Genomic DNA, 12,207 nt, shown 5'->3' on the forward strand with positions numbered 1-12,207 from the left:
AGCCACCGCGCCCGGCCTTCTTTTTTTGAACCGGTTTTACTGTGATGTGCGTGTGCACACGTGCCTTTGTGTGTCCTTGTGTTTGCCCGAGCGCCCTGGCTCTGGGGTTGGCGTCAGTCGTCAGTTTTGAAGAATCCTTGGTTCTCATCTCTTCAGACTTTGTGCCGCCGCCTCACTCTTTGCCTGTTCTGTGACTCGTCTGCGCGTCTCCGAGGTTGCTGAGCTGTCTTAGGCCTGCCCCAAACTCTGCTCTTTCTTCGTAGGCGCTCGGCTTCTTTCTGACCCCACTTGTTTGGCCTCGTGCTGCGCTGAGGCTGCTGGTAAACTACTCCCTGGGTCCATGCATTTTCCAACCCCGGAAGGTCCTTGAGATTCTTCTGTGTAAACTTCAGGTCTCTGTGGAGACAATCCGGCTTTTTGTCCGTTTTCTTAGCATGCTCATCCCAGGTAGATGTCTCCGTGTGCTGGCGCTTCGTGTCGGCTGCTGTGTAGACCTGCTTTGTGGCCTGATGTTTTCCGGTTTTATTTGGAGACAGCTCTTGCTCTGCTGCCCGGGCTGGAGTACAGTGGCGCATTCGTGGCGCATTCGTGGCGCATGGCAGCTGTGACATCCGGGGCTCAAGTGCTTCTCCCACCTCAGCCTCCCACGTGGCTGGGACTACAGGCAGGTACCACCAGGCCTGGCCACTTTTGAAATTTTCTGTGGAGATAGAGTGTGCTGGTCTCAAGCTCTGGCCTCAACCGGTCCTCCCACCTCAGCCTCCCCGACTGCTGGGGCTGCAGGCGTGAGCGTTTTTTCGTCATTTTCCCCACTCTTCACGTGCCAGGCTGCACGTGGTGCTGCTTTTCTCCAGAGATGACCTCGTCTCGGAGACCACCTTGGTCCAGGCAGGGCTCAGGCGGTGCCTATGGAGACAGAGAGAGGTGGCTGTGGGGTCTGCCCGCGGGGACCAGGAGAGGCCCTGCCTGCGGGCACAGCACCAGCCCGGGAGCCGTTGCGTGTCAGCTCCCGGCGGTGGAGAGTTTCCTGTTGGAGCGGCTTCTCCGCGTGCATTTCTCAGTGTCTTCCCTTTGCGCTGATGGCGTTTGTTATTTGTTGGCTTGCTTGCTTTGGGTTCCTGTGCCTCTTTCGTGGATAATCGAGAGGGGCCGGCACTTGTCCCAGACCTGGCCCCGAACTCTCCTGTCTTGTCCCCGGCCACGTCCCTCCCCGCAGCCGGAGGCTGCCCCCCTCCCTTTGCTGAAAGCTGACTGCGTCTGAAGTTGTGGACCTTTCCTCCCCTGTTAGCCCATCCACCACCAGTACCAGCTGCCGGGGGCAGGACGTGTCCCCAGTGCTGATGCACATTCGGGCCATGGCTCTTCTGATCCCACGGTTTAGTGCGATGGTGCTTGTGGGGGCTCCCGCTCGTCCACGGGACCCAGGCCCCAGCTTCCGTCATCCAGAGTCTGGGGTCCGCAGGCCCAGCTGCCTTCATCCAGAGTCTGGGGTCCGCAGGCCCAGCTGCCTTCACCCAGAGTCTGGGGTCCGCAGGCCCCAGCTGCCTTCACCCAGAGTCTGGGGTCCGCAGGCCCAGCTGCCTTCACCCAGAGTCTGGGGTCCCCTTCCTGCTCCCTCAGGCGCCCGCATCTTGTAGCTGTGCAGCCTGAAGCAAGCCTCACCTCACTGGGGTCACTCCTTGCATCACCCTCTGCAGAGGCCTCGCTGGGCAGTCCCCCGCCCCAGATCTAGGCTGCCCGCAGCTTCCTCTGACCCCTTGGCTGGATCAGGTGCCCCTGACGACCGCTCATGGCTGCCTGCGTTTGGTCATGAGGATACAGGCCTGTGTCTGGTGCCCGGAGCCTGCCCTGGACCCAGCCTCACCAAGCCCAGGACAGTGCCCCCAGGGAAAGGACAGGGGCGGGACAGTGCCGCTTCCCTCTCCCTGCGTGTGTGGGTGCGGAGTGGGTTCCTGCAGTGTGACCCTTGCCCTCTGCTTGTGCAGTCTATGAGAATGAAGACCAGCTGCTCTGGGACCCCAGCGTCCTCCCTGAGAGGGAGGTGGAGGAGTTCCTGTACAGGGCCGTGAAGAGACAGTGGCACGAGACGGCCGGGCCGCAGCTCCCGGAGGGGGAGACCGTGAAAGACAGTGAGCAGGTGGGCGCTGCCGTGCGCGGGACGGGCTGAGGGGCAGGGAGGGCGTGTGGGGCTGGGCGTCGGAACAGGCACTCAGGCCGGCGGGGCCAGTTAAAACCAGGTATCGGAGGAGGAGGCGCAGATGCGTCCCGATAGCTCTGCAAGGGGATGTAGACACCCTGACGTCTCTCCCTGGGTGGAGGTGTAGACAGCCCCGACATCACCCCTGAGATCTCTCCCTGGATGGAGGTGTAGACAGCCCCGACGTCACCCCTGACGTCTCTCCCTGGATGGAGGTGTAGACAGCCCCGACATCACCCCTGACGTCTCTCCCTGGATGGAGGTGTAGACAGCCCTGACATCACCCCTGACATCTCTCCCTGGATAGAGGTGCAAACGGCCCCCGACGTCTCTCCCTGGATGGAGGTGTAGACGGCCCTGACATCACCCCTGACTTCTTTTCCTGGGTGGAGGTGTAGACAGCCCCGACATCACCCCTGACATCTCTCCCTGGATAGAGGTGCAAACGGCCCCCGACGTCTCTCCCTGGATGGAGGTGTAGACGGCCCAACATCACCCCTGAGATCTCTCCCTGGATAGAGGTGCAGACGGCCCCGACATCACCCCTGAGATCTCTCCCTGGATAGAGGTGTAGACGGCCCCCGACGTCACCCCTGAGATCTCTCCCCGGATGGAGGTGCAGACGGCCCCGACATCACCCCTGAGATCTCTCCCCGGATGGAGGTGTAGACGGCCCCGACAACACCCCTGAGATCTCTCCCTGGATGGAGGTGTAGACGGCCCCGACATCACCCCTGAGATCTCTCCCTGGATGGAGGTGTAGACGGCCCCGACAACACCCCTGAGATCTCTCCCTGGATGGAGGTGTAGACGGCCCTGACATCACTGGGGATGAGTGGTGTGGTCCACCCTGGATACCCCTCCCTGAGGGGTAAGACGGTTCTTGCTGTCAGCTCCTGGGTGAGCCCGTGGGAAGAATGTACACGCTTTCTCCCCAGGCGCTGTACGAGTTGGTAAAGTGCAACTTCAACGTGGAGGAGGCCCTGCGGAGGCTGCGGTTCAACGTGAAGGTGATCCGAGGTGAGCGGCGCCCGGGCGTGCTCCTCCGCCGCCCTGCCCTGGGCACCGCTGACCCATCTCCCGGCCGTTTTTGCAGATGGGCTCTGTGCGTGGAGTGAAGAGGAGTGCAGGAACTTTGAGCACGGCTTCCGTGTGCACGGAAAGAACTTTCACCTGATCCAGGCCAACAAGGTGCGGGCACCGCTGCCCTCTTCCTGCCAGGCTCCGTCTGGTGGGGGGGCTCCTCCGTCTGCGGGCGGTTCTCCATCTGGGGAGGGGCTTCTGCATCTTGGAAGGGGCTTCTCCATCAGGGGGTGCTTCTCCTTCTGGGAAAGGGCTTGATCTGGTGGGGGGTTCTTCATCTGGGGGGAATTCTCTGTCTGGAAGGGGCTTCTCCATCGGGGAAGGAGCTTCTTGATCTGGTAGGGGTTCTCCTGGGTCAGGGGAGGGGCTTCTCGGTCAGGGGAGGGGCTCCTCGGTCAGGGGAGGGGCTCCTCGATCTGGGGAGGGGCTCCTCAGTCTGGGGAGGGACTCCAGTCTGGGGAGGGGCTTCTCTATCTGGGGAGGGGCTCCTCGGTTTGGGGAGGGACTCCTCAGTCTGGGGAGGGGCTTCTCTATCTGGGGAGGGGCTCTGCAGTCAGGGGAGGGGCTGAGGGTCAGCAGGCACACAGCACACGGCTGACTGCAGGCCTGAGCCCTGTGTTCGCCTCCTCACCGCGTCCCCATTGCTGTCTTCTGTAGTTTCCTCTACTGACTGCTCTGGGTCCCCTTCCAGTTCCCAAAAGAACAAGGCTCTGGTTTTGGGAAGGAATGTGTCAGAAGCGGAATTCCGGTAGTCTGTCTCACGTTCCACCCAGCACCACGGGCACCTCATTTCCACGTCCATGTCCTCAGACAGGAGCCTGCTGGCTCTGTGCCCAGCACTGACCCCACAGCAGGACCCTGATGCCTGACACCTGGGGACCAGGGGCCTCGGGGTTCTCTCCTCCTGGGACCTAGGTCCTTCTGCCACCCAGGGAAAACTTTGCTCACGACAGGCGGGTGCTACCGGGTGCCGAGGCCACTGCCCCTGCCTAGGTCTTGGCCTCATCCTCTGTGGGTCTCTGCACGTCCTGCAGGAATGCCCTCTGTCCTGTGGCTTCCGGAGTGATGAGGTCCAGCTGTGATAACCGAGTGACTTAGAAGGAAACGCGCCACCCTCCAAGTTCCAAATTCAGAGTCCTTTATTAATCAGCTGGCGACCAAGAGTCAGCTCACGCTCAAAATCTCCCGGCCCCGAGGAAGGGGCTTGACTTCCCTGTATACCTTGACTTCGGTGGGGGTGGGGGAGCCTAGCTGAAGAGGGTTTTACAGAAGCAGATCAGGCAAGTTAGCTGGTAACCAGCGGAGGAGGTGCCCAGGATTGTTGGCTGCTGAGGGTGTTTCCAGACAGTCACCAGCGGGGCTTGGAAGAGAGTTACACCCCGCGCAGGTGTGCTTGCCAGGCAGGACGCAGTTACATTGTCATGGTGGGATGAGCACAGGGTCAGCGTGGTCCAGCCACGCACCCAGAGGGGTTGTGGTCGGGAGGGGGAAGCTCGGAGTTTACAGCTAAGATGGGGTCAGTGATGCTGGCCCAGGGCAGGTTATTACACAGCCTCTTGCCAGAGTCAGACATCTCTGGCTGAAAACCTTCCCGTGGCTGACCCGTGGCTTCTCTGCCTCTATCCACGCCCCTCTTGGGCACTCAGCCCCCTCAGGACCGGTGGCTGTGGCCGCTTCCGCCTTGTGTCCCGGGGCCTGATGCCTTCTGAAGGGAGGAGGCGCCTCCCGGGGCTGGTTGTGCCGCACAGGGTGTTCTTCTGTGACTGCGGCAGCCGTGGACTGTCCTCGTGGACTTCAGCGCCACGTGGTGCGTGGATTGGAGGCAGCTGGGACGGGTGTGGCCGCAGGGCAGCAGGGTTGCTGGCTGTGTCAGTAGCTCCGGGCGGGGGCTGTGTGTAGCCAGCACACGATGCGTGGCTGTGTCTGGAACGGGGCTGGGAGCCGGTGTTTATTTCAGCCTGGCCTTTTCCTGGGCAGCTCCCTCATGACGGGCATGTAAGGTTTGCCCTCTGGAGAGGTTGTCTTGGTCTTGCTCCCAGCCAGGACCCCACGCTGTGCTTGCTGGGGGAGCACTGGGTGTCCTGGTTCTGGTGGCGGTGGGTTAGTTAACCAGGGCATGTACAGGTGAGGGGTCTTTTCCACCTCCCCAGCAGGGGCCTCAGCCTCAGGCTCGCTGTGGGACAAGCCTCCTGGGCGGAGAGGCAGGAGGTGTTGGCAGGTGTGCGTCCAGCTCTGTGCCAGGTGCTGCGTGGAACACGCTTGCCCCATGTCCCTTCTCGTCTCCCCGACCGCCTGACGTGTGCATCTTGGTCTTTACGTGCTGCGTTGTGAATTTTGAGTCGGGTTCCCAGAACCTGTGTGTCCTGTGGTGTCTTGTGCGCACGTGGGAAGCACTCACTTGGCGCTGGAGGGACGTGTTTGGCGGGAGAGCAGGCGCCGTGGGCTGTGCCTCCCCCACCCCGGGCGGGGGTCCTGTTCGGGAGTCTGTGGACCCTGGAGGACTCGCGTGTGTGGCTGGTGCTACAGAGAGCAAAGAGGGGTCTCAAGCCAGGAGCTGGGGGGCCCTGCAGGGGCTCGGGACAGAAGTCAGTGCCACACGCTGCAAGTCCCCATTGGCTCGTGGTGGGCACAGCCCGTTGGCCTGAGTAGGGTCATGGGGGGTCTTGCCTTATCTGAGCACAGTGGGTGCTGTCTTAGGAGACGTCCTGGGTTGGGGGTGCAGGGGCTGGCGGCAGGGGACGCAGGTGACACTGCCCTCCCCGCAGGTGCGCACGCGGTCGGTGGGTGAGTGCGTGGAGTACTACTACCTGTGGAAGAAGTCCGAGCGCTACGACTACTTTGCCCAGCAGACGCGGCTCGGCCGGAGGAAGTACGTCCCGTCTGGAACCACGTGCGTGCAGCTGCTCCCCAGCAGTAACCGTGGGAGGCCACCCCGCCGGGGGTGGGCACGTGGGCACCTGGGTGGCACCCCCCCGGGTGGGGGCATCCCTTCTCTCAGCTGCCCCTGCCCTTCATGGCGCCCTCTCCCCACAGGGACACAGACCAGGACCTGGATGGCAGTGACCCTGACGGCCCCGGTCGCCCCCGCCCTGAGCCAGACGCCCTGGCTGGGATGCACACGGGTGAGGCGTGGGGAGCGTCTGCTGCCTTGGGGGTGGCTGCTGGTCTGGAGCTGGGAGGCCTGATGGAGCCCCCGTCCCTGGCGCCTGGGAGGGGTGGTCGAGGGCCTGCCATGTGTTGTGGATGTGACTCTGCGCACCTGGCTGGCCAGGAAAGGGGAGGGCACGGACAGTGCTTACCTGGGCTTGCTTAAGGGGTGCCTCTAGCCCACCCCCGCGGAACCCCACATGGTCGGGGGGTGCTTTCCAGGCCTTGGTGTCCTGGGAGGGCCTGCCTGCCCCTCGCTGGGGATCTAGCCCCAGTCACCGGGACACTCAGGAAGGACAGAGTGTCGGAGCCCTCGCTGACATCTTGCACCTGAGGCCACCATGGAGCCTGCCGAGGGTGGGGCTCTCACCATGTCCGAGGGTGGAGACCTGCGGGGCGGGTGGGGTGCAGACAGGGACCCTTTGCTTCCTGGCCCTGCGTTGAGTGGTTGAGTCTCGGGAGGGTCGCCCCATTTCCAGAATCCGGTTGTTTGCCCAAGGGTGCCCACATCTCCCTGCTCCCTAGTTCACTGCCCCAAGCATCGTTATACCCAAGTCTGTCGTATTCTGCTCTGGTTTTAAAGACGTGGGTTGTGACCCATTCGGTGATTTTATGACCTTTTAAAGCTGGGGACCTCAGCCTGGGGTCTCACAGACGTCAGTGTAACTGGTTTGTTTTGTGTTTGTGCAGAGGCTCTTTTGAGGTCCACAGGCTTTGCTGGACCCAGCAAGGCTAGGTGGGCGCCCGCCTGGTCCACAGCCGCCGTGCAAGGCTGCGGCCCAGTGCCTGTGGGCAGGCCCCATTCTCTGCTGCCTTCTCTTACAGAGCCCCTGAGCGTGGATGGCACAACCAGTGGTCTCGGTGAGCCTGGAGTGGCCTCTGGCGGCCCCCCGTCCTCAGAGCCGGGGCCCTGTTCCTTCCAACAACAGCTGGACGAGCCCCCTGCTGTGCCCCTGCCCCGTCTGCCCCCAGCCCCGGCCGACGCAGCCGCGTACCTGCCAGCTGTCGCTGCTCCGGAGACAGACGCCAGCCCGAGGCTGGCCGTGGACTTCGCCCTGCCCGAGGAGCTGCCCCTCATCCCCAGCCATGTGGACCTGGGCGCGGACCCGGAGGAGACGGTGGCCCCTGCCCAGGTGGCTTTGTCAGTCACCGAGTTTGGACTCATCGGCATTGGGGACGTGAACCCCTTCCTGGCCGCCCACCCCACGTGCCCGGCCCCCGGGCTACACTCGGAGCCCCTGTCACAGTGAGTGCTGCCCTGCACCCCAGCTGAGGTCCCCCCAGCCCTCGGGCTGAGCTGAGGAAGGGGGCGGGTTTGCCCGAGGGCCCGAGGACGGTGTCGCTGCGCCAGCAGGCCCTCGGTGTTTCTTTAGGTTTCTTCTCTGCTTCTGACTTCATTTCTGCACTTCCCGCTAGAGAATACGTTCCTGTGGTCCACGTTCTCCACAGACGGGGCAGGCGCCGGGCTCTCCCACCCCTGCGTCAGCCACCAGCTCCCCCAGAGCACGGGGCCCTGCTGCTCTAGGGGCTTGTTCAGGCTGCTCCCACCAGCGTGGGTTCTGGGAGGCAAGGCTCAGTCAGCCCCCGGCACCAGGCCGTGTGGACATGTTAGTGTCACTGACACTCACCGTGTAGGTTCTGGGTGGGGGCAAGGCCGGGAGGCTCAGTCAGCCCCCGGCACCAGGCCGTGTGGACATGTGGGCCTCACTGACTCTGCTTCTCTCTTGGTCTCCCCTGCAGCTGTAACGTGATGACCTGTTGATTCCTGGCCCTGGGCGGGCGTGTGTGGCCCAGACTGGACTTGGTGCTGCTGCTGGCCCGCCTCGGTCGGTCTTCTGACCCCTTCCCCCCTCTCAGGCCTTGGGGCAGCACCTCCTCTGCTTCAGAACACGTCGGGACTGGGATGAGGGGCTGGGCYGTGAGCCCCTGCCCCCGACCACACAGACTGGACCCAGGGCCACACCCAGCACCRTCAGCGCCCGGCACTGCTGTCCGGGTCCAGGCTGCTGCCTGCACGTGGGGTCCATCCGGCAGCCAGGGACAGAAAGACCCGGCCCTGGGGACACCGGGCAGAGCCGGACGCCTAGTCCCCTCCAGCCAGCAGAGGCGAGGGAAGGGGCCGCTGCCCTGGTGGGGAGATGGCAGGACGCCCCGCCCCGCACCAGCAGCCTCCGCCGGGGCGCCCTCAGCTCCCTGCTCGGCTCCGTCTCCACACCTGGCAGGGCCGCAGGCTGCCCCAGCCGGGGGGTCGTGGGCAGCTGCTTCTCAGTGCCAACCCTGTGGGGCACAGAGCCATATACCTCGCTGTCCGGCGCCCCCCAGCCTCGCCACCCACCCCGTCGTCTCCACTTCAGGAAAAGCCGCACTTTACACCCCCACCTGCCTCCTCCCCTCCATCCCTGCTCCCCGATCCTGAGAGGTTGGGGTGGGGGCCCCTCAGCAACCCCAGACGTGGGTTTGAGGAGACAGGTGGCTCACACCCCCTTTCTGCCCTCCCCCGGTACCAAGGCAGGGCCCCCAGAGGAGCCGCCGCCCTCGCTGCCACGCGGGCCCGACTCCAGCCCGCTTGCCCAGCCCTGCAGGCTTTTCTTCTGTGGGAGCGCCCCGCACGCTGGCTCGGAGTCCTGTCCTCCCCGCCCCCGTCTGTCTGTTTACACGTTGGAGTGGGGTCCTCCGTGGGCGGGTGCCGTCGGCCTCTTGTGCCCGAGCACCTTTCCGAGTGGACTCGACCACCCTCACCCCCACCAAGGACCACACTGTGAAGTGATAACTGCCTTGACCCCCTTGCTGTTTTATTTATTAAACTTGATTTGAAGCCCAGGGCGCCGGCTGGTGGACTGGGTGGGGCCGGGATGGCGGGCGTCCTCATCCCCTGCCTCGGGCCCGTGCGTCTGTTCTACGATCTGGGGTAAGCTGTGATCCACGCAGGCAGGGGTCCAGTGAGGGGACGGCGTGGTGGGCCGTGCGTCCGTGCTCCGTAAGGGGAATGTGGGCACGACGCCGGGGTGCGTGTGGGGGGCCCACGTCTGCCGAGTGGTGGTCAGGGCAGTGCCCGGGAAGTGACATTTGAGCTGAGCCTGAAGGAGGATGGGCCTGCTTTGCCAAAATTCAGCGGAGTCCTGGCAGTTACCACGGCAGACACGGAGGTGACAGGCCTGGGCTCCCAGAGGCTGCGGGCACAGAGGGCAGGCACGGGGCGGGTGCGCACCGCGGGTCAGGAGGCCAGTTTTGTTCTTGGTGTGGAAGCCACTGGAGGTCTGCGTTGTTCACGGCTCTGCAGGGGCTGTTCAGACCGTGTCGGTGGCATCTCCACGTCAGTGAGGGCGACGCGGGCAGGCTGACGGCGTGTGTGGAGGCCTCCGTGAGCAGGTGAGGGGCCTGCCCCCAGTTGGGAGGTGATTGGGTTGGCCTGAGGGAGGATAGGAAAGGAGAGAGGGGCCAGGACCACTTGTGTGATGGTTATGGGAGTCGGGTCTCCGGTGAGCCAGCGCCATGAGCTGTGAGACCCAGTGGCAGCCGCTGGGCAGCCTGGAGGTGTGGGGGTGGGCTGTGGAGCAGTTTTCTTTTTTTTCGAGGTGGAGTCTCGCTCTGTAGCCCAGGCTGGGGTGCAGTGGCCCAGTCTTGGCTCACTGCAGCCTCTGCCTCCCGGGTTCCAGCGATTCTCCTACCTCGGCCTCCCAAGCAGCTGGGATTACGGGCATGCGCTACCATGCCCAGCTAGTTTTTGTATTTTTTTAGTAGAGACAGGGTTTTATCATGTTGGCCAGGCTGGTCTTGAACTCCTGACCGCATGATCCACCCACCTCGGCCTCCCAAAGTGCTGGGATTACAGGCGTGAGCCACCGCGCCCGGCCCCGGTTTACATTTTGCTTCAGACTGGGAAGGCGTTCTGTCTTCTGGCCCGCCCTGCCTCCCGCGGGAAACCTGCAGTCCTCTCTTGGTTTTTTCCTCTGCCAGCTTTGACAACGTTTCGCTCCCACTGGTTTTGAGCAGTTGGACGAGGACGTTCTGTGGTGGACACGGACAATGTGTAGCCTTTGAGGCCGCCTCTTCCATATTCATTTCAGGCTCCTCCATATGTTTTTGTGGCTGACGGCCTATTTATTTTTTTGAGATGGAGTCTCCCTCTTGTTGCCCAGGCTGGAGTGCAGCGGCACAATCTCGGCTCACCGCAGCCTCCGCCTCCCGGGTTCAAGTGATTCTCCTGCCTCAGCGTCCCACGTAGCTGGGACTACAGGTGCATGTCACCACACCTGGCTAAGTTTTGCAGTTTTAAGTAGAGACGGGGTTTCTCCATGTTGGTCAGGCTGGTTTCCAACCACTGGGGTTACAGGCGTGAACAACACACCCGGCTCCTCCTCCTCTTCTGAAGTAGATTTTTACAGGATACAGAATTCTGAGTGGACAATATTTTTCTTTTGGCGTGTTAAAGTTCTGTTCACGCCTGCTCTCTATTGTCTGATGAGGAATTTTCTCATTCTTCTATTTCCCTTAATATATGTAGGGAGAACCCTGAAAGTGCTCTGGCAAGGGTCTGGAGCCTCAGCCTGTTCCCATGTAAATACTGATTTAGAAGAGAATTAGAAAGGCAGGCACATAGTTATTCCTTCATATAATCATATATAATTTTACAGTCACCTCTAAAGATATACACTCAGTATAACCTTTAATCCTGCTAGTGAGTCTCGGGTTATGAAGCGTGGGACTGGGGTGACACTGTGAACAAAGTGACCCTAAGTCACGATGCCCTAAGCCCTCTGTCACACCCGCATAGGGCTGCTGGAGGGCACCTCATCTATGTATGTGCCCGCGCTGGGGACGCGCCCGCTGTTAGCCAGCTAGGGGAGGAGGCGTCCAAAGTGGCCGAGACGTCTCCTTCCTGGGGAAGTCAGGAGAAAACTCCGCTCCCACAAGCTCCCGCTGTGGCCTGACGGCTGTCGGGGAGACCCTTGGACCCCCGGGGCTCCACTGCCTCCACGCGCGGCTGGCCTCAGCGGTCACGTTCCACGTCCACTCTCACGCCCTGCTTCTGCACCTGGTTTCTCTTCTTCTCAGAAGATAATTAATAATAGTAACGTGATCTTAGAGTCCTCGGCATTTCTGACAAATCCATGAAGAGCGCTGACGCATTCGGTTTTCTCCTGACCTCGGCTACGTGAAAGTCCTGGGCCCCCGTCTCCAAGACACGAGATTTACCTGACCTGTCACCGACCACCGTTACCGCCCCGACCTTCCCCGCCCCCTGCTTTGTTCTCAGTAAATTAAGTCAGAGCGTCCAGGCGGTGGGGGCCACTGCAGGTCTCCGCGCTTCGGCAGGCAGCGGACCCCGAACTCCCTTCCCTCTCTCTGTGTCTGTGTCTTTTATTTCTACGGTTTCTCGTCTCTGCACCTGCAGGGAGGGGCTCACAGGACCCTATAGGGCTGGACCCTATAAATATGAAATCCCTTTGGACCGTATACGTGATTTTCTTGTATTTTTTGGACTTTGACAGTTTGTGATGTACCTGGGTCTAGTTTTCTGAACTGAGTGACATCAGCCTGAGGGCGGGTGCATTTTAACAGATTTTGAAGCCTTGACCGTTATTTCTAAAAATGTTTGTTTTCTTTTTGTTCCTTACAGTTCAGTTTCTGGGAGAATATTTCTCAAATTTTTCTGATTTCCCGCTCTGTCTTCCTTTTGGGTCTCTGGTATATGTGCCACATGCTGGGTGTCATCCCACAGGTCTCTCCATCCACCTGTATCACGGCCATGGTGTCCCACAGGTCTCTGCGTTCACCTG

At 61.8% G+C, this 12,207-nt stretch overlaps 1 protein-coding gene across 8 annotated transcripts in view; it reads left to right on the plus strand.

The window, feature by feature from the left end:
* MIER2 (MIER family member 2) overlaps window positions 1-9,247 on the plus strand; it is a 34,972-nt gene extending 25,725 nt beyond the window's left edge. For 7 of the 8 annotated variants that reach the window (XM_032272058.1, XM_032272060.1, XM_032272055.1 and 4 more), the window contains 7 exons: window positions 1,986-2,137; window positions 3,136-3,217; window positions 3,294-3,388; window positions 6,046-6,170; window positions 6,314-6,402; window positions 7,253-7,673; window positions 8,168-9,247. In XM_032272058.1, coding sequence (XP_032127949.1) covers window positions 1,986-2,137; window positions 3,136-3,217; window positions 3,294-3,388; window positions 6,046-6,170; window positions 6,314-6,402; window positions 7,253-7,673; window positions 8,168-8,189 — 986 coding nt within the window. In that variant the 3' untranslated portion in view covers window positions 8,190-9,247. The remainder of the gene's footprint in view (window positions 1-1,985; window positions 2,138-3,135; window positions 3,218-3,293; window positions 3,389-6,045; window positions 6,171-6,313; window positions 6,403-7,252; window positions 7,674-8,167) is intronic. The other variant, XM_032272056.1, reaches the window with a different exon arrangement.
* Window positions 9,248-12,207: the final 2,960 nt, after the last annotated feature.

Source organism: Sapajus apella, unplaced genomic scaffold (assembly GCF_009761245.1).
Source record: "Sapajus apella isolate SASKATOON/1434 unplaced genomic scaffold, GSC_monkey_1.0 scaffold280, whole genome shotgun sequence".
NCBI classification, from domain to species: Eukaryota; Metazoa; Chordata; class Mammalia; order Primates; family Cebidae; genus Sapajus; species Sapajus apella.